General features: G+C 37.1%; 5 protein-coding genes across 9 annotated transcripts; 2 read left to right on the top strand and 3 right to left on the bottom strand.

Annotated features, from left to right (window-relative positions):
* The first annotated feature begins 249 nt into the window (after window positions 1-249).
* LOC111803023 (protein trichome birefringence-like 33) lies at window positions 250-6,641 on the top strand. Of its 3 annotated transcripts, none has more exons than XM_023687320.2 (10): window positions 250-2,091; window positions 2,204-2,251; window positions 2,334-2,443; window positions 2,520-2,725; window positions 3,567-3,741; window positions 3,999-4,215; window positions 5,278-5,449; window positions 5,535-5,734; window positions 5,831-5,989; window positions 6,145-6,641. In XM_023687320.2, exons 4-10 carry the CDS (start codon window positions 2,717-2,719, stop codon window positions 6,485-6,487), a joined length of 1,275 nt encoding a protein of 424 aa, XP_023543088.2. In that variant the 5' UTR covers window positions 250-2,091; window positions 2,204-2,251; window positions 2,334-2,443; window positions 2,520-2,716; the 3' UTR covers window positions 6,488-6,641. The 3 variants fall into 3 exon arrangements, with proteins under 3 accessions (XP_023543088.2, XP_086983093.1, XP_023543095.2); XM_087126967.1 differs by having other exon boundaries at window positions 3,992-4,215; XM_023687327.2 differs by lacking the exons at window positions 250-2,091; window positions 2,204-2,251; window positions 2,334-2,443; window positions 2,520-2,725 and having other exon boundaries at window positions 3,561-3,741.
* A 1,134-nt stretch (window positions 6,642-7,775) lies between these two features.
* LOC111803109 (abscisic acid receptor PYL4) lies at window positions 7,776-8,812 on the bottom strand. The gene has a single exon (XM_023687386.2). It carries the CDS (start codon window positions 8,722-8,724, stop codon window positions 8,032-8,034), a length of 693 nt encoding a protein of 230 aa, XP_023543154.1. The 5' UTR covers window positions 8,725-8,812; the 3' UTR covers window positions 7,776-8,031.
* Window positions 8,813-11,909: 3,097 nt separating this feature from the next.
* On the bottom strand, window positions 11,910-18,552 carry LOC111802863 (SNF2 domain-containing protein CLASSY 1). 3 transcript variants are annotated; one of them, XM_023687263.2, is made up of 8 exons: window positions 18,288-18,510; window positions 18,105-18,176; window positions 17,868-17,943; window positions 17,475-17,589; window positions 16,947-17,197; window positions 14,726-16,120; window positions 14,484-14,630; window positions 11,910-14,047 (listed from the first exon to the last, which is right to left on the bottom strand). In XM_023687263.2, exons 4-8 carry the CDS (start codon window positions 17,521-17,523, stop codon window positions 12,122-12,124), a joined length of 3,768 nt encoding a protein of 1,255 aa, XP_023543031.2. In that variant the 5' UTR covers window positions 17,524-17,589; window positions 17,868-17,943; window positions 18,105-18,176; window positions 18,288-18,510; the 3' UTR covers window positions 11,910-12,121. The 3 variants fall into 3 exon arrangements, with proteins under 3 accessions (XP_023543031.2, XP_023543032.2, XP_023543030.2); XM_023687264.2 differs by lacking the exon at window positions 18,105-18,176 and having other exon boundaries at window positions 18,405-18,552; XM_023687262.2 differs by lacking the exon at window positions 18,105-18,176.
* Window positions 18,553-20,128: 1,576 nt separating this feature from the next.
* LOC111802964 (sorting nexin 2B) lies at window positions 20,129-23,073 on the top strand. Its single transcript, XM_023687269.2, has 5 exons — window positions 20,129-21,431; window positions 21,745-21,954; window positions 22,110-22,370; window positions 22,634-22,720; window positions 22,814-23,073. Exons 1-5 carry the CDS (start codon window positions 20,433-20,435, stop codon window positions 22,892-22,894), a joined length of 1,638 nt encoding a protein of 545 aa, XP_023543037.2. The 5' UTR covers window positions 20,129-20,432; the 3' UTR covers window positions 22,895-23,073.
* On the bottom strand, window positions 23,026-26,090 carry LOC111802899 (putative leucine-rich repeat receptor-like protein kinase IMK3). The gene is made up of 2 exons (XM_023687265.2): window positions 23,928-26,090; window positions 23,026-23,832 (listed from the first exon to the last, which is right to left on the bottom strand). The coding sequence occupies exons 1-2, from the start codon at window positions 25,858-25,860 to the stop codon at window positions 23,207-23,209; spliced, it is 2,559 nt and encodes an 852-aa protein (XP_023543033.2). The 5' UTR covers window positions 25,861-26,090; the 3' UTR covers window positions 23,026-23,206.
* Between the last annotated feature and the right edge of the window lie 481 nt (window positions 26,091-26,571).

Genomic DNA, 26,571 nt, shown 5'->3' with positions numbered 1-26,571 from the left:
CCTTTTTAACCTATTTCATTTATTTATCGTAAAAGTAAAATAATGGTATTATAGAAATTAAATAATCATTTAAGTTAAATTATAAATTAAAGAAAAAAATTGTATTTAATGAAAATTAAAAAAATTTGTAACTTTGTTTTTCAGACAATTTTGCAATTAAACCTATTATTATTAAAAATAAATAAATAAAATAAAATAAAATAAAATGAAAACCCCGCGAATTCCTCTATAGGAACGGCATGGTTCTTTCGACCACTCGGGTGCGGTCTCATTTCTGCAAATCGAGAAATTCGGTTCTCGCAAAGCCATAATCTGTACGGGGATTATTGTTACAAGAAATCAGGCTGCAAGAAAACTGGCACGAAATGTTAGCAGGAGGAAAATGATGCGTAGAATCAATTTTGTGGAATGAGCTACCATTTTCTTCATGATTCTGCGCCTAATTCTGCCCTTCGATTCGGTCTTTTCCATTTGCGAGTTCGGTTTCGTTAACAATGGCAAGATGTATAACTTCGATCCGGCATTGTATATCTCCGAGTTCCCGCATGGAGTCCTCAGCGAAGACGGATATTGCTAATCTTCCTCTGCCTCTGGTTTGATAGTTAAAAGGAAGAGTGATTTATATCAGAATGTTATTTCTCTTCCTACGCGTTGTTCATTTCTTCTCACTTTTCTATTTTATTTATGCTATTCATTTCTGTTAGGTTTTACAGAGTAGCAGAAAATGATACTATTGCCTGGTTTCAGGTTTGCTCCATCAGGTTACAAATTATTTTTTCATTGAGTATCAAATACTTTCTTATAAATTGTCATCCTTCCTGTATATTGACAATTTCAACAGATATGTGAGACTAGCTCAATATTCGGCAAAAATAAGCATATTCTTTGTGTGATTAGGAAACTAGATCTTATTTCCTTTGAACTATAGCTTTGCAGTTTCTTCCTGTTCCTTAGTAGCTCGTATATACACCTACATATTTATAATCAATAGATATGAAAAAGATGCACTCAAGCACCCTGCATATGATAACTCTAGTATCATTCTTATAATTCTTGGCATGATTTTGGAAGTCTATTATTTGATCACTTACTTGTTTTTGTGATCAATTTTAATTTTTGTCTCATATCACAAGCCTAAATATTTTGTACCTAGAACCAGCTGATTGATTGTTTTCTTCAAACTTGACCTCTGAGTATCAAACGGTTGATATGTCTGGATCCTTCGTAAAACTGATAAGATGATAGTTGCGCATGGAACATGAAAAGCTTCATCATTTTGACATTCAGCAGATTTTTTCTTGTGTGTCTTTTATTTAATAAGGTAGTTTACTTGTTTAACTTCGTGATATCTTTTATGCTGTTGTGGAGCAGCTATGGGATGGGATGATTTTCAATCATGATCCACCTATGTATTTGATTGCTTGGTATGTGCACCTCATGTTCCTGCAGGTTAGTTTTTTTGTTTTTGTTTTTGTTTTTTTATTGCATTTTCTAGTATTGTGGGGACACTCGTGGTATATATACCCACTATCTGGTACGGAGTCTGTAAATGACATGGCATGGACACGGAAGGGTCGAATGCCTCGATAAAATCTGGATGGATGGATGTTTGGGATCCCTCGATGGTATAAGCAACACATGAGTCCAATCTTGATGGACATGATCGAGTGAGCTACGAGGATCGATGACATGCCAAGATTTGGGATGACATCAAGACATGTAGACCGTATTAATTTGGGAACCAAGATGACAAGATGAGATGCAACATTGTATGTGAGAGACCTAATTTGGCAACCAAGATGACAAGATGAGATGCAACGTTGCATGTGAGAGACCTTGGCCTCGAGTAGAAGCAAAGCCGAACCAAATACTTGGCCTAGTGTAGAGGCAAGTCGGATAGGTTGCATACGATTGAACATGCACGCATGGGTGGCGTGTGTAGCCGAACAAGCTTAGATTCTGCATGAATTGTGTTCAGTTGACGAAAACAAACCTTACCTAAATTCTAATGAAGCCACAAATACGGACAAAAAATAAATATGGGGCTTAGGTTCTCTTTAAGGCTTGTCATGATGCCGCACCGTTAAAAATGTACTTACTATCTCTACTGCAGCCTTTTCAAGATCATTTTTGATTTATGAACGCAGTTCAGATCTCTACAACCGTTCTAATATATCCTCTCTCCACCTCCTTTTCCTATCAGGTTATTCCCAACCCGGAATTCTGGCTTAGCCTACCTCATAAAATTCAGGTATAATACTGTTTTTCTCTTCTTCTCTGTCTCAATCTCCCTGTATCTCTTGCACATGCTTGGAACTTATATCACATTGCAGAGTTTGTTTGCATCTCTGGTCCAAAAATTGAAGGGACCCTCGCAAGGTCATCGAGATATTTATTCTCCGGTAAACTTCTGATCACACACATTTTGTGCTTCAAATTGCCGGTGAGACTCCTTGTTTTGTTTGCTCTCTTACCATGAATTTTTTGGAGATCAAGTTCTAATGGGTTTGTTTGGTTAGGCAAATACAGCCACAAGAGGTCATCCTGAAATTGCGCCAGCAACCCTATACCTCTGCTATAGATCTGCATCTTGTACTTGAGAAGCTTAGGGAGAGAGAGAGAGAGAGAGATAGCTCCTGTCGGGTAGCCCTTCGCTCCATAACCCAGTCTTCTACCCACTCGAGCGAGAGATCGAGATGCAAATGAACGTGATCACATGCTTATGGTATGTCTATTTTATAACGTAATTCCATGGTTTAAAACTATTTTTATGCTAAATTGTGCAAAGGTTCCTCTGATTTATGTGGTTGTCAAGTATGCACTTAATATTGTTTGCTTTTCAATTTTACCCTCAACCTTTTTAGTTTGTATAACAACAGTCCCTTGGCCATTTCCAACATAATTGAAAATTTTACATCTCTGAAGGAAACTTCCAAACCAAGTACTTAGGTGGTTGAAAATGAAACCAAATACTTTTACAAATTGTCCATAATGTATGCATTTTGATTTTGTCCCTAATATTTTAAAATTTTGTATCTTCATTGAAGGTTTAAATCTCGGTATCGTATTTTTTATATTAATTCATATTGTCAGTATAGTTTAATTGTTAGAGCATACTATATCTATTTTAAATTCTGCTTGAATCTCTTCTCCTATCTTCTTGAACCAAACAATGGAAAAAGAGAACGAATAAGATTTGAACCCAATAAAATAATCTTATATAGCCTTGGCGAGTCAACCATTAAAATGAAGAGATTTATTTTTTCTTTTTCATTTTCATTTTCAATACCTTAAAGACAATGACTTATATACCCTTGGCAAGTCAAACCCAATATAAAACATGCCCTACCCTTGATGCCAACTTTTAACCTATTTACCAATAAGCCTTATTTTAATCTATATTATAATGTATATTCTATTGCTTTTAAGAGCAAATTCATTCATTTAATTGAGGCGAAATTGCCAATAAACCAAAACTTATGGGTACATATATTATTAGCATCAACGTTTTTGTCTAACATTAAAACTTCTAATTTTGCCTTTTTTTTTTTTGCTCTCAAATGAAGCCTCCTCCTCCCAACTCTTCCTCCTCCATCCTCAGGAAATCTCGCTTCTCCCCATACCTCTTCACTCTCGTGGTCTTCATCTTCTTCGTCTCCATCCTTCGTAAAGACCTTGCCTGCGTCTTCAGCCAGCAACTCCAGCTCGACCTCGCCCCCGCCACTGCTCCACCCGCCACAGGTGAGTTCTTCTCCCTTTTACTTTTCATTGAGAATTAATATACCGTAACTTAAAAGCTTCAAAGCCTTCGGATTTAGTTGCAATGACTTTAGAGTTGGAGGTCTTCTTATTAATATTGGATAGTCGCATTTGTTTTATGGTTCTATGGTAGTTTCCATGTACTTAAGCTTCAACGTGATATTAAACCCATAATGATTGAAATCCATAAATTTGAAGTAATTTGATCCTGGTTTGATTTGTGGGTGTGGAGTGGTTAGAGAAGAAGAGGGATAAATTGGCATTTGAGATAGGGAAATTGGAGGAGGGGTGTGACGTGTTCAGTGGGAGCTGGGTTAGGGACGAGGTGACTCGGCCGCTATATGATGAGTCGGATTGTCCGTACATTCCGCCGCAGCTGACGTGTCAGAAGCACGGCCGGCCGGACCGGAGTTATCAGTACTGGCGGTGGCAGCCCCACGGCTGCAATCTTCCCAGGTATCCCTTTTCTCTCTCTGTTTTTTCTTTTTTGTTTGATTTTATTTTCTACCTTTCATTTTCCATCTATGTAGATAAAACGGTTGTTGAGATTTAACTTAATCCCCAAAAAAGAAAGGAAATATATATATATATATATTATTTCTAATGCTTTAAAAATTTTAATTTTAATCCCTTTTAATTTTGGGCATTTAATTTTTTTTAATAGGAAGGTCATTTTCCATGCATATATCTTACCTAAGTTAGCATCAAAATTGTTTTTTTTTTTTAAAGTTAGAAAGAATGAAATAGAAAATAATAAAAAAAAAAAACAATTAGGGAGTATAATAAAAATTATTTATAAGAAAAGAAATTACGAAAATAATAAAACCGAGTATCGGTTCAATGACAACAGGTTTGACCAAAGTAAAACTGTATTATTAATTTCAATTTGTCCAATATTAAAATATCGATTCAATTTTTTTATGAACAAAAAGTCAATGAAAGTTTCTATTAAAATATTATATAGTTTTGAGTTATTCCAGATTTTTCAAATGATTCCGTAAACGGCCATGCAATTATTAAAAAATAAAATTGGGACGAAACGACAACGTATGGTGGCATTAGTATAAGGTCCGGCCGATAGTCACGAGGGTGACGTGCAGAACCAAATTGGAGAATATATGTGGATATTTTTAGAAATATGTGGATTTAAATTATTTGTAGAATTAATATTATATTAAAAATTAAATCTTGATCTAGAAAGAATATCCCATAAATGAAGCAACTTGTTGCAAGTGGTTGGTTTTAAATTAGATTTTGACATGATAATAACTTTAGGTTTTTTTTTTTTTTTTTTTCCTTTTCTTGATTGATTTTTTAGGCTTTGTACAAGTATTTTTGTAAATTTATTTAGGATATTTTGTTTTTATTTAAAATTTAAATAAAATTTATTGGTTAGAAGTTTGTATCTCTTATCCGATAAGAATTAAAAAAAGAAGTGAAATATTAGTAAAATTAAATAATACATATTAAATTGATTGAGCTTTTAAAATTGTTTTGTTTGTTTTTTTTTTAATGAAGGTTTAATGCGAGCATGATGCTAGAAACCTTAAGGGGAAAGAGGATGATGTTCGTTGGAGATTCTCTAAATAGAGGGCAATATGTTTCAATGGTTTGTCTTCTTCACTCTCTAATTTCCAACGATGCCAAATCCATGGAAACATTCGGTTCACTCACTGTCTTCACCGCCAAGGTATGTATGCTAACTTTTATGTTTCTCAAGTTTTTTAGCAAAATATAGACTTTTAATAACTATTAATTGATATTGAATGATATAGGAGTACAATATGACAATCGAGTTCTATTGGGCGCCGTTTCTCTTGGAATCGAACTCGGATAATGCAGTGATCCACCGAATTTCGGATCGGATAGTGAAAAGAGATTCAATTAATAAACATGGAAGGCATTGGAAAAAGGTTGATATTATGGTTTTCAATACTTATCTTTGGTGGATTACTGGCTCGAACATGAAAATCCTGTAAGAGATGTTCTTTCCCTAACCTACTTTCTTTCTCAATATACATTTGAACAGACTATATAATGGTTGTTGAATGAATGAAATGAAATTTTACAGACAAGGGTCTTTCGGGGACGAAGCACAGGACATAGTAGAGTTGCCCACAAAGGATGCTTATCGCATGGCAATGAAGAGCATGTTGAGATGGGTTAGGAAGAACATGGACCCCAAAAAGACTAGGGTTTTCTTCACTGCCATGTCCCCTTCTCATGGAAAGTTAGTTCTCTCTTTTCAGACTCGAATATAATGTGACATCTGATTTTACACGAAAAATTATTTTGAGGATAGCACATATTTGTAGCGGTTATATTGAATAATGTTTTTTTGTCATAGCCATCGTAACATAACCAAGCTTTCATTTGGCTCTACAGGAGTATTGATTGGGGTGGTGAAGAGGGTGGCAACTGCTACAACCAAACGACTCTAATTGAAGATCCAAACTATTGGGAATCCGATTCGAAAAAAAGCATAATGGAAGTGATTGGAGAAGTTTTCAACATGTCGAAGTTTCCTATCACATTTCTTAACATCACACAACTCTCGAGCTATCGTAGAGATGCACACACATCGATTTACAAGAAGCAATGGTCACCATTGACACCAGAGCAGCTAGCGAACCCGGTAAGCTACGCGGATTGCATCCATTGGTGCATGCCTGGTCTCCAAGATACTTGGAATGAGCTTCTTTTTACCAAACTTTTCTATCCTCATTAATTGATGTTAAAATTCATCTGGGTTCCCTCAAATCCTCTTTGTTTCATGTGGGTTTGTGAGATTTGGGATTGGTTGGTTTTGATAAAAGATGAGAAAATCAATTGAAAGATAGAGAGTGAATGATCACTATCACGGTCATATATCTTCAATCGTACGAAGTTGTGATTTTGAGATGCTTACGACAAGTCTTAAGGGGACTCAAGCTCCATTCATATATTTCGTCTGGCTTTGTGGCTTCGTCGTATCGTCGACAAGGTTTGCTTTCACCAATTGAACACAACTTATGTGGAATCTAAGCTCGTTCAGTCACACATGTCGTTCGTGTGTGCGTGTTCAATCACGTCGCATCTCAATATCATCTTGGTTCCCAACAATACAATTCATACGTCGTGATGTTGAATACATGCCTCTAGACACATCTATTCATGTGAAATTCAAAGGGAGAGCTGAGTTTTTTTTTTGGGAAGGGAATTTCTTTTATTAAAACAATGTCTGACATGTTTGTTTTTGGAAAAGAAATGTAAAATTATCAATTAATTAATTGAAGAAAATATAATGATTTAAGTCATCAATCGCACAATTCCTCTAAAAACTAAAATACTTATTTTCTTATTTAAGATACCTAAAAATGCATTAATCTTTTTTCATTATTTTCAAATTTTCACATCTACATATTATGACTAATTAATATCGATATAAAACTATGAATAATTGATAATTTAATTTATTCCCTTTTAGTTGAAGATAATAGACTACAAAAAGTATTTAGAGAGAGAAAAATTATGAAAAATATTTAGAAGAGAAAATTAATAGAGTAGTTTATTTATTTGAAACAAATATATATATATATATATATATATATATATATATATATATATATATATATATATAAGTGTCTTTATATGGGCAAGTTGGTTAAGCAAGTTGCAAAGTTTTTTTGAAAATATGAAAAATAATTAAATTGTGAGAATATTTAGATACATATATTATATTTATATTAAATTAAAGAAAATAAAAACAGAGGCAACTTGCAATGGGCCTCTTGTTTTTCCACAACCTCTTAATTGCAGCTGTTTGATTCCTCCTTGCTTTTATTCGCTATTTTAATTCCATTTGTAAATATTTAAACTATTTAATTTATATTTATTAACCAATCAAATCTCCCCTCCTTGTTCATGCCTCGATTAACTAAATAATTGTACTCTATTGGAATTTGAACTCTGAACCTCCCCCTAATATGAACTTTTCCAAGCAACCATGGAGAAGAGGATTTCAATAAATGGCCAAATTTCAGAAGAAAGAGCCATATAACTGGACGCATAAACGAAGAACAAATTTGTAGATACAACAATTCGTACGGACAAAAGGAAAAAGTAAATCAGGGGGTGTATGAATCTGCAGAGATCGGTTTCAAAGGGGGGAAAAAGAGGCTGCAATCGTGAATGTATGTGTGTGTGTGTGTTAATAATGATTCACAGTGCGATTAAAATCCACTTGCACACCTGTATCACAAAAACAAGTAGAAGAAGAAATGGATCCAAATTTTAGGAAGTTTTGGCCATGTTCTCAGCGATGTGTGCGAGAGATTGGAGATTGCACCGTACGATCGTATCAACGAAATCGCACGTTTCTTCTCTGGTATTGCCTTGCGGTACATCAACTGCATAAGATTCCACCACAACCGTCAACGATTTCGATTCGTTGTTTGAATTTGATGATGATGATGAAATCGTATGCAGTGTGGTAACGGATCGGTAGTTTCGTAGGCGGTGGTCTCCACCTACGACGCAAAAGCTCATCACGTGTCTCTCGTCGTCTAGAATCTCCAGGCGCTCTGTGCTCGAGGCGGCGGGAAGACCGGAGACGACTTGGACCTGCCGGAGAGTGCCGACGGTGCCGTCACCGTAGATGACGTGGCAGCTTTTGAGAAAGTGCTTGTACGCCTGAGGATTGTCGAACCGTCGCACCACGGACCACACTGTTGAAACCGGAGCGTCGATGATCTGGATCACGGCGGAGCAGCACTGTTCTGATCCGACGTCGTGCGCATGGTACCGAGCCACCGCGTCGGGTACCGGCACCGGCGCCCCGTCCCTCAGCGGAATGTTCGTCCTCTGCCGCACCACCTCCACCGCCGCGGCGCTTCTGTGACAGTTCATCATCGTTGCCGCGGAGGCGGCACCTCCGCCGGGATTGTTGCTCGGATTGATCCGGTGAAGGTGAACCGAAGAAGGCATTCTTCAAAAAACCGTGTAGAACCAGTGATTTCTTTTCTCTTTTTGGCAGAGTTAGGGCTGATTTGAGAAGACGAATAGACAACCGCAAAATGGGCCTTTCCCCATATATATATAATCGCGTAATGCGAAAAAAGAGGAGAGAGAAAGAAGTGAGAGAAAGAGATTTTTTTTTTCTTTCTAAAACAATATTCTTAAATTTTTAAAAATTTCAATAATATTTTAAATTTTTAAATAAAAATTATTAACACTTTATTTCAAAAACATCATTAAAAACTTTAATGGTTTCGAAAATATTTTTTTAACTTTAAAATTGATTAAAAATTACCATTGAATTTTCTCAATTTTCATTAATATCTTTTTAATTTTTCTAGAAAATTAAAGTCCAAAATTTGAAAATAATTTATGAACTTTCAATATAAGATTTTCGTTTATATATTGACCGTAAGAATTTTTTTATTTTTTAATAAAAAATAGAGAGTATTAATACTAATTTTAAAATTTTTTAAAATTTAAGAATATTTTTTTAAAACTAAGAGTATTTTTGAAATAAATCAAGATTTTCATTTAAAACTAACTATATTTTTTTTAGATTTTTTTAAAGTTTAAATATTTTTGAAAATTTTAAAGGTTTTTGGAGTATTTTCAATAATTGAATATATATATATATATATATATATATATATATATTAAAAATTATTAATCATAAAGCTTACGCCGGACTTGCAAGTGGATAATCAACTTGCGCGCCTTTGGACACCAACTAATTGCCATTTACTTTACTTAATTGCAACTTTCTCATTTTTTTTATTTTATTTTTATTAAATTTTGTATTATTGTATTTTTTTTAATTATATTTGGTGCTATTAAAAAATAAAAAAGATACGAGCTAGTTGCTGTTTTTTTTTTTTTTTTTTTTTTTTTTCTAATAACTTAAATTGAAAAAAACGTGAAAAGCTAGGAATATGGATACCTTAAGCATGCTATTTTTTTTTATAATGATATTAAAAATTAAAATTAGCCAAAGTTTTGTTTTTTTATTAGGTAGAAAATTTAATTATAATACATAATTTTAAATGGGTTAGAAATTTCAAAAGTTTTATAAATTTTTATAGCTCTACAATTAGGCTATTCCACCATTTTTTTAATACCATCTTCACCTCCATGCTATTTTAAGGATAATATTGTAAATTTGTCGGATTGAAGCAGTCAAATCTGTCCAATTCAACAGATCAATGAGGTCAACACTCAATGCAGTCAAACTGATCCTCTTCTTCTATGCTAATCCCGCCGTGGCAAATACTCATGGCAAAAAAAAAAAAAGTTTCTTAACCTCCATGAAGACAAAACAAAAACGAAAGACGCTTGGTTGACGGTTTGGTTTCCATAAAAGAACACAATTTCGAAACACAAAAGCATTTTTGTGAAAATTTCTCTCTAATATGAACTTTATCGGCTGAGAGTGAGCTTGGACTGTTATAATTTTAAATCTGAAACTTTCTTGGTAAGTAAAGCCCAACCCTATTCCTAGAGGCGTCTTTAATTAATAAATTAATAATTTTAAATCCAAAAAACTGTTAATAAACAATAACAAAGGAATAATATTTTCATTTCAATTGATTTTCATTCCAACTCCAACTTTATGTCAATTGGGTCTTAGTTCTTAATGTTACTTTTGGCACCAAATATTCACCCACTACTACGCACTTGGACAACTTATGTGGCTCTAATTCCGTCCATATTCGTATGAGCACATTAATAAGCATATATGCGACCATGCAATCTATTAAATAATTAATGTGGCAAACTAGAAACATCTTAGAAATTTTAAAAACCAAATTGAGATTTTAAATTTGTTATGAAATAATATATTTATGTGTTATTTCAAATTTAAAGCTGGAAAAAAGTAAGAATTAAGTAAATAAAAAATAAATGCATTCCAATTTCCCAAATTTTCTAACACTGATCCTTCTTCCTACTTTCCATGCTGATGCGTACGGACCACTTTGATCACTATCTCTCATAAATTATTGCCCAATTGAAGCTTCAATAATTCATTAAATTATTGCTGCCTCTAAGATTTCGTACCTATTCATACTCGGAAAAAAAGTTATTATACTAACTTTTTATTTGTAGAATATCCCATCAATCTGGACCGTCAATACTAGAAGTTAGTTAGCAATCTTGCAATTGTCCTCACAAGTGCTTGATAACATAACATGAGGGGAGCCAACCTCGTGTCTGCACCAACTACTAAAATACATAGGTAGACTCAATTTCAATACTGGAGGTTAATTGGTTACTCTCTAATAGTCTCACATAGATACTTGACAATATCTACTATTAGTTAGCAATCCTCTAATTCTTCTCACAAGTGCTTGATAACATAACATGAAGGGAGCGACCACGTGTCTCGACCAACCACTGAGATATATATGTAAACTCAATTCAATACTAGAGGTTAGTTGGTAACTCCCCAATAGTCTCACATAGTAACCTGATAATACCTACTATTAGTTAGCAATCCTCTAATTCTCCTCACAAGTGCTTGATAACATAACATGAAGGGAGAGACCTCATGGCTCGACTAACCACTGAGATATATATGTAGACTCAATTCAATACCAGAGGTTAGTTGGTAACTCTCTAGTAGTCTCACATAGTAATTTGATAATACCTGCTATTGAGATACATATGCAGACTATGTCAATCTAACATACTACCAAGATATATATGCAGACTATGTTAATCTAGACCGTTCAATACTAGAGATTAGTTAGTGGCCCTTTAAATAGTCTCTAGAGTGTAACCTGATAACATGAACATAAGAAGACACATAATCGTACATCAATATCAATATATATAGTTGATACAATTAGTCATATTGCATACAGCTATTAAAAGACGGAATATAATTAACACAATCACGCGTAACACCATAATTAATATAAAAGCATTAGATAATCTTGTTTTAATTAGTAAACAATCTAGAAATTAGAAGAGAGGAAAGGTAACGCAAATTAAATGGATTTTGAGAAGACAATTCAAACCCTTCAGCTAAAGGAAAAAGATTAATAAAGTTGTGAATGAGGCGTGTCAGATGTAAAGCAAATATGGCAAATCAAATTCCCAAAACATGAATTTCCAAGATCAGCAGCTTGTGATAAGCAAAATGATTGAGAAAATAGTTCATCAAGTCACAACTAGGCAGTTAATTCTACTAAAGTTCAAAATTGCACAACAGATGATTATTGGTAAAGAATGACACAATTTTCATCTTATTATACAAACATCTATTTAATAAACATGAGAGGAGAGGAAGCAGTCATTATTCATACATATGATATGATATGATATGAGACAGAGAAGAAGAGAGATAACTTACCAGGATATTGTGAGGCTAATCCTTTTCTCTGATCACAGTAGAAGCCTTCTCGTTTTTCATAATCATATGAAACGATTTGACTCTATCTTCCTCCACCATCTCCCTAAGAACTTCATCTTCAATCTTTTCTGCTTGCCATTTAGAAGGATCCTCCACAAACGCCTCACTGAAAATCATACTTGACACCCATTCCTTCCATGTAGTTCTCTTGTGCTTGTCCTCTTCCAATGTGCCAGTTACCAGTAGTTGATAGACATAGACCACCTTAAGCTGGCCTGGACGGAATGCTCGAGCGATGGCCTGCTTTGTCTTCGAAGGATTCCACTCGGAGTCTAGTAAGATGACTCGTGAAGCTGCAGTCAAACTAATGCCTTCTGCGCAAGCAGTAATTGAAGCAAGCAAGACTTTGGATGGCCCTAAGGGATCTTCAAACTTATCCATCACTTTTCCTCGTTCGAATAGCTCAAGGTCCCCTGTGAGGGCCAAGATTTCTCGGCCTCTCTTCCACCTAAATACGTTCTCAAACAGCTCTATGAATAGTTTGACAGGTGCAATGTTGTGGCAGAAGATTAGAATTTTTTCCTTCTTGACGACACGGTACACAAGATTCAGAACAAACATCACCTTTGAACCTTTCCTCAAATCGAATTTGTATCCTTCTAGTTCCATCAGATCCCTCTCACTGAAAAATTTGCTAGCACAAACCGCAGTTTTTACTAACCAAGGATGGATTGAACCGAGAGTTATGAGGAGCTCTAACTCAAGGGGATATCCAGGGTATTTAGCCATTATTTTATGAAGTTTATTCAAAATTTGTTGCTGTATGTCAGTTGTGTTCATTAGTAAGGTGTAAATTTGTAAACCAGGAAGGCCATCCTTACTTCCACCTTCATAAACATCAATAAACGCACTTGTCATATTTCTTAGCATGTTCAGACCTTCCTGCCTCTCTTCTCCATCACCTGCATCGATTTTCCGAGCTATCTTATCTAAAAAGAATTTCCTTGCCCGAGCTTCTTGCAAGTGTGGAGCTTTTCTTTTCTTCCTCTTGAATTTGGGATCTAGTTTCTTCAACACTTCATTCACAAACCTAGGTCTTGCCAAACAAAGAGTATTGAAATATTCACAGAAATTATTTTGAAACAAGGTACCTGAGAGGAGTATTCTGAGGTCTGTTTCAACTTTCATCAAAACCTTCCTCAGCCTGGACTTAGTACTCCTGGGGTTATGCCCCTCATCCAATATTAAGATACCGGGGCTTTGGCGCAAAACTTTGGCCATGTACTTTCTGTGAGCAAATTTTGCATCTTCCCTCATTAATGTAAGAAATGATGTATAGCCCATAACAAGAACACTTGGATGTGCATGCCACTTCTTTATCTTTTCCAGGCAATCCAAGATGTGCATGACATCATCTGTCGGCCTTGGACCTCCAGCAAATGTGACTGGTTTTGAGTTCGACCGGAAAACTCGGTACGTTCTACGACCATGTATTAGATGAATTGGTACTGGAACTTCCCACTTAATAAATTCCTTATACCATGTATAAAGAGTTGTCTTTGGAGCAAGGACAAGGGGCCTTTTCCCTGGAAACAGTTTCAAGTAACTAACGAGGAATGAGATGATCAGAAAGGTTTTTCCAGCTCCTGGTGTATGGGATATCACACAACCACCTATTTTACGAGATGCTTGATCCATGAGAGCTGGAACCATAGAACCAGCAACATTTTTCCACAGGAACTCGAATGCTTTCTTTTGGTGGAGATGTAATTTCCTTCTGAATTCAGGGATCAAGGCCCAGACATTGTCATTTTCTTCCGATAAGGTACCATCAGAAGAAGGCAGGCCACAGAAAATATTCATCTCCTCCTCATCGTCAGTATTGTGCTCATCTTTTTCTTCAATCCTCCGCTCTTCGGAATTCCAGCTCATGTGTTGCATCTATAGAGAGAAAAAAGTTGTCAATATCTGTTGAGATAGCATAAAAAAGGAACACCAGCCATAATTTACAACATTTTAGAAGCAATATAAGGATGGGATCAAACACAACATAGTTGAAAAATATGCAAATAACAATTTGCACAAAAGAAAAATGAGGGCCAGATAGACCAATGATGCAGAATTACAGAGGGTACAGCCAGAATGAAACTATAGATGTCATTTCAAATCATAAAACAACATTTTACGAGCATATCCTACAGCACATTATTTCATTCGTAGAAGAGTATGCACATGGAGTGATACTAAGATATCAAAAGTTTCACATGGAGCAATACTATGATATCAAAAGTTTCCCAGCCAAGATAGGCGGAGTGAAAGATTACTGAAGAATATGATAAAAACATTCCAGCATTCTAGTGTTTTGAATTTGACTTACAAATGGTGCTGAGACATCTTTAATTTCAGTGCTCACAAAGCCACATATATGGCAGAGCATCCCTATCTCTTCATTCAACTTGAACTCATGCTGGCACCATTTGCTTACTTTCTGTTCAGGCTCCACTGATGTTCCATTACTAAAACCCTGTAAAACCAAATCTTTGCAATCTGAATGAGCATCATCATGAATATCCATTTAACTATAACAAATCTAAGATCATTTATGTTTAATTAGTTTACCTGGTTAGCATCAATAAGGTAACTTGAGGCAAGGGATATTTCCATCTCTCTCCACAGCATTTCAATCTCAGAGTTTTCTTCCTTCTCCTCATTAGAGGGCAGTTCCATCTCGTTCCTCTTATCCAAGGAAGTTTTGTTCTTAAATTCTTTCCATTGATCAATTATCTGTGGCTCTTCTTTTTGAATTGTTGAGTCAATATTCTTCAGGAAGGAATTGATCAAATCCTTGTATGCACCTGCACCTAAGGACCGTTTCTGCCAAGTTCTTTCTTTGGGAGAACCATCCTCTTTATAACATATGGAATGATACCTGGTCTTCCTACCTTTACTACTCGAAGCCTTTCCCCAGCTACCATTCTCAAAGTTCTCGTCTTCAAAGTCTGAAAAGTTTCTTTTCCGGACTTTGCGTTTATTGTTAATGTAGTAATACCTAGCTGACATTTCAGTTATCTGTTTCGTAAAGTTACCACAACCATTGGCATCATCAGGATATGGATCAGATGCTATTGGCTGTTCATCAATTACAGGAACTATAGCAAGTTGATTTTTATCTTCTACTTCATCACTCATTTCCAATGATCTTAGTCTGCTCTTGAAATCAGAGAGATCATCATGTACACTCAATTGATTGAAATGATTGTTGCTTTCATTTTCCGTCTTTACTTTTGAAGGACCTGCATTCGTGGCAAACAGGTAAGCAAGTGGTAATGTCATCTCATCATCATCATTCAATTGCTCTGTTTTATATATCCTGGTTCCGCTGTAGTCAATTTCTGATTCATTGATACTATCACAGCCAAGAAAACGATCAGGTTGGACATTACGGCGTTTTGAACGCCTCAAGTCCATAAGATCGGTGAATGAGTGCAATTGACTGTCAAATGCATCATCTGCAGGAGACATCTCAATCCTATCAGATGAATTTAGCTGATGTATTATTGGAATAAACATACCATCATCATTTCTAAAGTTTACAACGTATAAAATCTTGTCAGAAGCTACTGAAGTGCCCTTTTGATTACTTTCCAACACTTGGTACAAGATCTTGTTATCCACTGATCTTACGTCAAAAGTGACATGTTTCAATGCTGATGTTACTACTAACCAAGAAAGATCGGACAGAAATTTTCCCAGAAGCAGTTTTGTTTTTGGCAACAGTGCGCAGTCCTCAGAGAAATCCCATCGGTAGTGTTGATCTTCACAGAAGTGTTTCCTAACCTTTTGGAGTACAAAGATCTGATCAATTCCCATTGCTATGATTTCTTTACAAAGCGATCCCTTCTCTGAACCAAGGGGTTTTTTATCAGCAGCATATAATTGGACATAAAACTGGCATGAACACCCAGAATCATGAGGCTTCCGCTCAATTGAGCTTATTTTAGCATCGATCCACACCTAAGAAACCAACCCTGTTGATTAAGCTCTAGATAAAGAACAAGAGCTCTCCAAATATAAATCATTCACGAGTCAAAAACATAAATCAATAGGTGAATGAGAGACCACCATCCATTTCAACATTGTAGTGTTGTCTAATAGAAACTTCAGTATTTTAGTAAGTTTATTATTGACATTTCTTTCCATAGACCTGGCAGTGAAACAAAGTCTATATTACACAGTTTGAAGTTATCTTTCTTTTCCTGAATAATAGGTACCATGTTAATCTTAATAGCAGAAGTACCATGTAGATATCATTAGCAGAAGAAATAGCAATCTATGAACAGACAGAGGTTCAGAGAAACTGCAGTTAATTAACCTGTACAAGAAACTTGAAACTTTGAGAAAGGCATAATATGAGCCTACCAAATTTCCATTGAAAATTATTCAAATAGTTAACAAACAAGAAATGACAACACATTTCAAATGAGCCAGAACAAAGCTATAGGAAAAGGAACACACACATGGCATTAACATTAAAAAAACACTTCAAATATATCAAAACTTCAATTAATAGGACAGACAAAGAGCATCAAATCCAGAATTGAAACAAATATGAGACAAAACAAGAATATAGTTTTAGAAGAAATGTTATACTTTCCTAAAACAAAATCATTTCATAAGAAATTTGATGTTGAAGGAGTTCTACTGATTGAATAAAACAAGAACTATTATCCCTCCATGAACCTGACATTTCATATGTTAGAGCACAATAATGGGGGAATGCTATATTAACAAAAAATGCAAACTAAATATAGCTCAGAAAATTGAATAGAAGGTCGCTTACAGGCTCTGAACCTTGCACATCAGTATTTTCCGTGCTGTGAGAGGAAGAGAGGACACAAATATCAACACCAGGTCGTAGAAAACAGGTGCAGTCAGACGAAGTCGCTTGTCTCGACCTAATGCGGAAGTCTGTGTAAGGACCTCTTTCCAGAATCATGAACTGATCATTCACTAAATGAAGGGTGATTGAACCATTCCTAATTCTTATCTTCTCCGCAGCTTGCCAAGAACCACAGCACATCGCCTCGAAAGCTTTCAGAAAGAAATCAGAATTTTAACTGAAAAGTTGAACTTAGGAAATACATATGAAGGCAGAGTAAAAAATAGATGACATTGCCCTAATGAACTGAATGTACTGAATTATGCAATATCTGAAAGGATTTATCAGACATACGAACAACAGAGATAACATGTATGATATTGGATTGTTAACATCCAGATCTGAGACCACGAAATAGTTGGAGGTCATCATATTACTACCATTGCAACATCGAGAACGTAAAAAGAAAGAAGGAGAGGCAAATATTACGGTAATCATTGAATGGATGCTTGAATTCATATAAACGTCTTTTAACCATCCTTTATCGCCACCCAAACAGCAGAGCCGCTTTAACAATTTCCACTAAGAAAAACAAGTCGATTATCTGCAAGAATGAAACCCAACAAGAACTCATGTTAATAACTCTGCTCTTATGTAGTCTTGCACAACGTAAGAATCATCGCAGTTACAAAAATGGTACTCAAATAGTAATTTTTTCTTAAAAAAAAAATCCCCTTCGTATTTCTAAACCTTCTGCGCAAAATTCACAGCCCACTATCACTTCAGACGTTACAACACTAATCATAGCTTTCATTTTAAAAGATAATCCTGCGAATTTAATTCGGAAAAAAAACCCCCCATCATTCAATCATGTAAACTTACAGAAATTCAGCAAAAAATCGAAAATGACACGACAAGCAAGGTCATCGTCATGTAGCTGATTTTCACTGCTCCACTCCTGAAAACACCAATACCATCATCAGTAAAAATGGAGAACCGTTCAATAATAATGTCGTCAGCTGGAAACACAGAAGAAATTAGTATCCCCATAATCGACAGAAACAGAGATATTAAACAAAACACAGAAAGAGAGAAAAACACAAACAGGCATGAAAATACCTATAATTTGAGCTGAAAACAAACAAGACCAATCAACAATTAACCGTCGCCATTACAAAAACAATCATCCTCCTTAACAAAATACACACCGTTCATCACCATCATCGTCACCGCAATCACACTCCACACCAAAAACAATCCAAACAAAAATCGAGAGAAACAAAGTCCGATCAAATCACAGACCTGATTAACCACAATAGGAACTCAACCGGTGGCGATCATCCCCCGGCGGACGAAGAACCGCCACAAAAACGAGACGAACAGAGGTGGAAATGCAATGCGAAAACGAGAGAGAAATACCTGAAAGCTCGAAAGGGAGAGAGAGAGGGGAGTGAAGTGACTGAGGCGGAGCAATCCAAAGCCCAAAAGTGCTAAAAAGCTCCTCGGAATCCGTTCCATTACTTTGCATGAATGGTAAAAAAAAGAGAGGGCCGTAGACTAGTAGCGGCAAAGAGGCGGGGGAGTGTAAATAAGGAAAGAGGGAGAGGGTAATTTGGGAAATAGAAAAATGGAAGATCAGAGGGCTTAGATTGACGTGATCGGAAGGGAATCTGAGGGTCCAGATGATGAAATTGATGAGATAAGCCTGAGAACGGCCACGTGTGATCAGAAACTTGTGGCGTTGGCTTTTGGTTGGAAATTGGGATTGTAAGTCGAAACAACCAATAAATTTGTCCACCTAAGTTCCCTCCGTTTTTCCCAATTTTTCACCTCCTCCGTAATTTTATTTCCTCTAAATTACCCTTTTCGGAGCAGTAATTTTTCAAGTTTCGAGTTTCAACGCTTCCTTTTTTATACTTTTAACATTTATTACATTTACTGTACTTTTTAACTGAAGGATAAAAGGTTACTAAATTTTAACCTAAAATTTAATTCTTAATTTTTTTTTTTACGTAATAACGCACTTTTAATTTTATAATAATTTAGATTTAATGCAAATTTTTAACCTATAAATTGAGCGGTGGTTAAATATATTTATAAGAAAATACCAAATTCGTACGTAATAAAAATTGAATTTAATTTGATCCATCTTTTATGGTAAAGAATAAAAATAGTTGTAAATTTTAAAAACATGGAAATTAAATTGTTGCATATTAAAATTTAAGAATTAAATTTTTTAGGTAAAATAATTATTTATTAAATTATAGAGGATTAATTTAAACATAGAAATTGTTTTCTTAATAATTTTGGTTAAAATACACCGAAATTATTATTTACCAAAATATGTCAGTCGAAAAGGTACTTAAAAAATGAAACTTTATAACAATTTATTCTCTGTCGATTTCTTTCTGATTTTGTTCATCGATGTTTTCTCTATATTTATTATCTCTCTTTGGTCTCTCTCGATTAGATTATCGATGATTGTTGTCACCTCTCTTCTAGCTACCATGCTCACGACCAGCCTTGAAACTCAAGCCCTATTCATATTTTTTGGGCAGCTTTGTGGCTTCGTCAAACTGTCAAACATCATTTGTGCGAAATTCAAGCTTGTTTAGCCACACACACTGTTTGTGCTTGCATGTTCAATCATTGCGATACAACAATTCCATATCTCATTGTCATCTCGGTTCCTAACAACACGACCCATGCATCTGTCGTCTCATGTCCTGGGACACATCAACCTCTTGGCTTGTTCGGACACAACTATTGGGAATTGACATATGTATCAATCATCTCATCGAGACATTCCGAACATCTATCTATTCGGGTTCACTCGAGCGTCAGAGTCGCCCGTGTCTATACTACCGGATTCGCTTGATTGCAGCCAATAAAAAGCTTATCTCATAGAGTTATTGCTTATCATTTGATAAAATTGTGGTATAAGCATAATTCTAATATTTAAAATTACATAGACTAAATTATATATATTATTTTTATTTTTTAAATTTCCATAAAATATTTAATTCGGAAAAAAATAATCTAAAACGGATAAGGTGAAGAAGTTTTAACAATATTTTGTCTTTAAATCCCACCTGACTCACTAAATAAATACACGAGTTAAGACATTCATCAACTCGGCAAACCCGTACACTGAGTCGACTCAGTCTGAATCCCTCGATAACCCTCGAGTTCTTCGTAATCTTATTCTCACCCACGTGGTGACTCACTGCCTCGGCTCCCGTGTTCGTTCGTCTCCATATGCGGGGAAAATTTTCGTATGCTCTTCCATTTCTTTCAACTACCCACCGTTTGCCCCACTAGTTCTTCGAATTCGATGGTGTTTAGACTTCGAATTTGATGAATCTTGTGTTGATTTAGGCCTTTTTTTTTGTTGTCTTTTCCTAATCTCGTTTGTTTTTATGTTATTTTCTCGTTGTTCGATTCGATATGATGATGAGTAATGGAGATCAGGAGGAGGAGGAGGCGGGCCTCCACTCGTCTCGTGAAGAAATGGAGAGTTTGGTTCTTGACGATCCTCCCGTCACCCAATCTCAAGGTCGGAACAGTCAATTGAGTCGGCCGGTGACGATTAACTACGATCCCTTGCTTTCGTCGTCGCCCTCTTATGCGGACCGTCAAAGCCCTGATTCGCCTTTCGATTCGTTTCTTGAGCCTCCTTCTTATGCTGAGGCGATTTTCACGTCTTTTGATTCATCGTCCAATGGTCGCGATGGTAGCCCTGACTTCTCCACTACAGCGAACGCTTTGAGCTCTGAGTTCTTGAGTATTTCGGTTTCGGATCCGCAGAGAATGGATGAGCTGAACAATTCGTTGGTTCCCGGTGGAAGTGGTTTTTACACGTATCTGATTACGACGAGGACGAATCTTCCTGAATACGGGGGACCTGGATCCGAATTTGGTGTTCGAAGGCGTTTCAAGGATGTTGTCGCATTGTCTGATCGGTTGCTGGAGACGTACCGTGGGTTTTTCATACCGATGAGGCCGGATAAGAACGTGGTGGAGAGCCAAATGATGCAGAAACAGGAGTTTGTGGAGCATAGGAGGGTTGCATTAGAGAAGTATTTGAGGAAATTGGCATTGCATCCAGTAATTCGGAAAAGTGAGGAGTTGAGAATGTTTTTGGAGGCGAAGGGGTCATTACCATTAGTTAGAAGCACTGATGTAGCTTCAAGGATGCTTGATGGAGCGGTGAAGCTGCCGAGGCAGCTATTTGGGGAACCAACTGCGGCTGTGGATTTGCAGGAAGTGGCAAAACCTGCAAAAGGGGGCAGAGATTTGTTGAGAATCTTCAAGGAATTGAAGCAATCAATGTCCAACGATTGGGTTGGGGCGAAGCCGATGGTGGTGGAAGAAGATAAGGAGTTTTTGGAGAAGAAAGAGAAATTAATGGACATTGAACAGCAACTTATCGATTTGTCTCTACAGGTGTGAATCTAGTGCTATAAAGGTTTTCATACTTATCTCTATCATGTATAACTAGAGAATTTTAGATACCATGGCGTTTGGATTAGGAGTAATTAATATAAGCATTTTGAGAAGCTATCTTGAACTACAGTTTTCTTGTCCAGCTTGATTTACGTTGGAAGACAAAATTTCTGCTAGGAAGAATAGGATTAAGTTGTGATTAATTCTGAAATATATTGCTGAATGCCCTTCATTTTTTATTGAGAAAATAAATGGGGCTCGTTTCTTTATACTTTCTAGTAATGTTGCTTGTGTATATACCATTGTTTTGAAGGCCGAATCACTTGTGAAAGCTCAGCAAGACATCGGAGAGACAATGGGAGAACTGGGTTTAGCATTTGTAAAGTTGTCCAAATTTGAGACTGAAGAAGCTATCTTCGAGTCTCAAAGAGTACGAGCTGCTGACATGAAAAATTTGGCCACTGCTGCTGTTAAAAGTAGCAGATTGTATAGAGAACTAAATTCACAAACAGTGAAGCATTTGGTAAGTGCTAAGAAACTTGTTGCAAGATGAAATAGTATGCACACTTTGGAAAGTTATAAAACTCGTTTCAAAATGATTGATTAAGCGAATTTTGAAAGTTCTTTGAAGGAGACTGAATCCATCAATTGATTGTTCTTTTCGTGAATCCATTGCAGGATAAGCTTCACGATTATCTTGGAGTTATGTTAGCTGTCAACGGTGCATTTTCTGACCGAGCAAGTGCGCTGCTGACAGTTCAGACCCTATCATCAGATCTATCTTCCTTGCAAACGAGGATCGAGAAGCTTGAGGTTGCTTCGTCCAAGATATTTGGTGGAGACAGGTCCAGGTTGCGGAAAATTGAAGAGTTGAAAGATACTGTGCATGTTACAGAGGATGCTAAGACTCGTGCAGTAAGAGAATATGACCGCATCAAGGTAGATTAGATTGCCTCTTGTTTGTCCCATTTTTCTGTGTGTATTATTTCTACTTAGTATTTCACTTTGGACGATATAAAAAATGATTACATGGAAAATCGAATGCACCCGGTTACACTTCAAGGCATCCGTATTACAAATACCACCCATATGTGTGTATGTAATTGGCTGAATTGTTTGAAATTATAGTCTTCAGATGCTCGAGATCTTTTGGTTCTAGAGAGCTGCATGAAGTGTTAAGTATAAGTATACTTTGAGTGCAGGAAAACAATAGGAGTGAGCTCGAGAGGCTCGACAGGGAGATGCAAGAAGACTTCAAGAATATGTTAAAAGGCTTTGTCCTTAATCAGGTTGGATTATTTTGACAACATTTACACAACCGAAAGCAAGCTTTCGTCATGTAACTGGTTTGGAGTACCTTAATTCAAAGTTCATTTTTGCAGGTGGGATATGCAGAGAAAATGGCAAAGGCTTGGGAGAATCTTGCAGAAGAAACTAGAGGTTATGTAAAAGAGAGCAGCTGAAAAGTATGTAGCTTTTTACAAGTATGTATACAAACATATACCTTTTGCATTTATGAGGAGTTTCTTGTAGATTTAGCGAGCGGTTCGAGCGATTCGGTGTACGTACCTTGTGATCGTGTAAACTCTATATCTTTGAGTCTAAAATATATTGTATTCAATAAAAACTACTTGCAAATTAATTTACTCTCGCAGAAAACACCCTTAAAAGAATTGAAAGAATCACAGAAGCCTCTCTTGTTCTATCCACTAACTAAACTAACTAACTAACCAACACTCTGCTTGCCTATTTGGATATAGCCCAGCAGCCCTTTTTCACTCACTTGTTGAAGGGGGTCCTCCTCCTCCTCCAGCTCCGTCGTCCCCAGAACTGGGAGCAGTTTCTGGCCTAATCTCCTCCAGTTGTTGTAGAACTTGTTGAACTTCTGGTCTTGCCGACGGTGATGGATCGACGCAATGCAAAGCGAGTTTTAGCGTGTTCAGCAACTCATCTCCAATGGTAGAGGCATCCCTCATCAGTTCCATATCGAAAACTTCATTGGTCCACTCCTCTTTGACAATTGATGCAACCCATTGCGGCAAATCGACTCCGTTCATGGCTTCACCGGGGGACTTTCCAGTCAGGAGTTCCAATATGATCACTCCAAGGCTGTAAATGTCAGTTTTCGTATTCGCTTTCTTCAGCTTTGAAAGCTCTGGCGCTCGGTACCCGAGTGCCCCTGCAGTTGCTATCACATTTGAGCTTGCAGCGGCTGTCATCAACCTTGACAGGCCAAAATCTGCAATCTTAGCATTTATGTACTCATCAAGTAGAATGTTGCTGGATGTTAGGTTTCCATGGATGCTGTTCTCGTGTGCGTGAAGGTGACACAGGCCACGAGTCATACCCTGAGCTATCTTCATCCTCGTCGGCCAATCGATGAATGTTTCCGGTCCACGAGCTGTAGATTTCAAAGAAGTTAGAGCAAGCAAGCTTACCGTACATACACACATTATTACCTTAAGACGTAAAACAAGATATGAAATTTGCAGTTACCGTGCAGGAACGTTGCTAGGCTCCCGTTCGGCATGTAATCGAAAACAAGAAGCTTTTCTCCTTTAGGTCCCAAGTAATAAGCCCTCAAAGCTAGAAGATTTGGATGCCTGATCTTTCCAAGTATATTGACCTCTGCTTCAAATTCCTTCTGGCTCTTAGTGATCTTCTCTCTCAATCTCTTTACTGCAACTTGACTTCCATCCTCCAATGTAGCCTTGTAAACAGTCCCATAAGTACTCTTCCCCATTATTTCTGCTGTTGCACACAAAAGATCATCTGCTGTGAACACCGTTTGCCCCTCGAAATGGACGAGCTTTCCTCCAGCATCCCCTCCCGCTTCAACTTCACTGCTCGTCGGAGGGACGCCCTTCTCAGTACTCACAGCCCCGGCTGCTGCAGCCTCACCGCCATCCTTTTCTTTCGAAGCAGCTCTTTTCCTTATCAAGCAGCACAGCAGTACAAAGAAAACTATAACCAATACTACAAGGAGGGATCCTGCTGCTATGAGGATTATATCTTTAGTACTTAATTTCCGATGTCGGGATGTCGAACTTTCCAGCGGAGGAGCAGGAACTTCTTGAGAAGGGGCAGGGGACAGGCACTGAATCGCACCACTGAACCCACAGAGCTGAATGTTCCCAACAAAGGAACTCGCATTGAATTTTTCGGCAAGGGCCACCGGTACCGAACCCGAAAGGTTGTTATACGAGACGTTTAAGGATTGAAGAGCTTGCAAATCAGCAAGAGAAGCTGGGATTTCTCCACTTAGATTGTTCTGAGATAGATCAAGTTGAGTAAGTGTTGAAATGTTCCCTAAAGTTGAAGGTATATGACCATTGAATCTGTTTCTACTCAAGTTGAGAACAGACAGATTTCTCAATCCATCAAAACTTTGGGGTATGCTTCCATTAAGGAAATTATTAGAAACATCCAAAGTTTTGAGCAAAGAAAGCCTACTAAGTTCATCAGGAAGGCCACCATTTAGCCTATTGTGGCTAAGGGAAACCACTTGAACCTTACTTAACTTGCTTAAAGAAGTTGGTATGGTACCTGAGAGGAGGTTGTCATCAAGAGTCAAAGACTTGAGCTGAAACACCTGGTTTCGCTCGGTGGCATCGCTTCCCCACGAGTCGGGAATGCTGCCTGAGAGATTGTTGTGTTGAAGAGCGAGGAAAGTAAGGGACACCGATCGAGTGAGACTCGTCGGGATCGGACCGGAAAACGAGTTATAGCTCAAGTTAAGCCAATAGAGTTTGGTGGAGTTAGCCAAACTAGATGGGATTGTTCCGGTGAGCAAATTGTTACTAATGTGAAGAGTTTGAAGCAGAGGACAACGCCCCAATGAAGGCGGGAGCGACCCCGAAAATCGATTATTGAACAACTGAACTCCTCTAAGATTTGGAAGAAGCCCCAATGAAGAAGGGATGGATCCAGCAATGAAGTTGTCATGTAAACTGAGCTTCCTAAGGGCCTGAAGTTGGCCAATCTTCTCAGTGATTCGACCTCCTAATCCCTTCCATGGAAGCTGTATCACAATAACCTGTCCCTTGGCGCATTTAATCCCAACCCAACCACCAGAACAAGCACCAAATCCACTATCATTCCAACTCTTCAAGAACCCTTTAGGATCATCAAGTTCTTGCTTGAATGCCTGAAGGGATTGAAAATCAGCCTGAGTCACAACCACGCCGTCCCAATCCTGGCTCAAAACAGGCTGAACACAGACAAAACTGACCACAAAAAGGAACAAAACTAATCCAAAATGAAGAGAAGAAACAAACCCATGGGGGGTTTTCCTCGAAAACCTCCGTTTCTTCTCATTCTTCCCTGGAAAACAGAGCCAATCGGCAGTTTCCGACAACAAAACACTAAAATCTCGAAGTGGGTATTTCCAACAAGAGTTGGAATCAAATGGGGTTTGGATTTCATCCATGGAAAGCTAAAGAAGAGGAAAGAAAAACTTGAAAAAAGATGAAAATGGAACGGAATGGAGCATAGGGAAACAAGAATGAAACAGAGGAAGGAGAGATTTTGGTTGGTGGAAAAGGGTTTCGTAGAGAGAATAAGAAGAGGAGGAGGCCAAGTTTGTGAAGAGAAGGGCACGTGAATGCCTGAGAGAGAGAGAGAGAGAGAGAGAGAGAGAGACACAAATGTCAGGTGGGTTGCAATAAGATACCAGAGGCTCTTCCTCTTCCTCTGCTTCTGTGTTTCTCTCTCTTGTTTGATGAGCTTAACGGCTAGTTTTATTTTTTATTTTTTATTTTTTTTATATTTTTGGTTCTCGATGTTTGTTTCTCTCTCTTGTTTGACTGCTTTGGAAGAGTGAAAATGGGAGAGAGAGAGAGAGAGAGAGAGAGAGAGAGAGAGAGAGAGAGAGAGAGAGAGAGAGAGAGAGGGTCTTGGGGGTTTAGTGGAAACACCGCTCCTCCAACGGCTATATCTCTTCAGTGTTTCAGTGATTGGATCCACCGGCTAAGGACATGGGAGTGTATTATTCCTTGGGAAAAGAGTGATATTACAAACTTAATCATAAATTTGTTGCATATTAAATATTGATACTCATCTTCATGAAAGTGTTATCATAAGATTATAACATTATACATTAAATTTCATAAACTAAATTGAACCAAGTCTTAATAAAATC

This window comes from Cucurbita pepo, chromosome 1, assembly GCF_057944985.1.
Source record: "Cucurbita pepo subsp. pepo isolate OVF chromosome 1, ASM5794498v1, whole genome shotgun sequence".
Classification (NCBI taxonomy): domain Eukaryota; kingdom Viridiplantae; phylum Streptophyta; class Magnoliopsida; order Cucurbitales; family Cucurbitaceae; genus Cucurbita; species Cucurbita pepo.
This window is presented reverse-complemented; position numbering and strand designations above follow the sequence as displayed.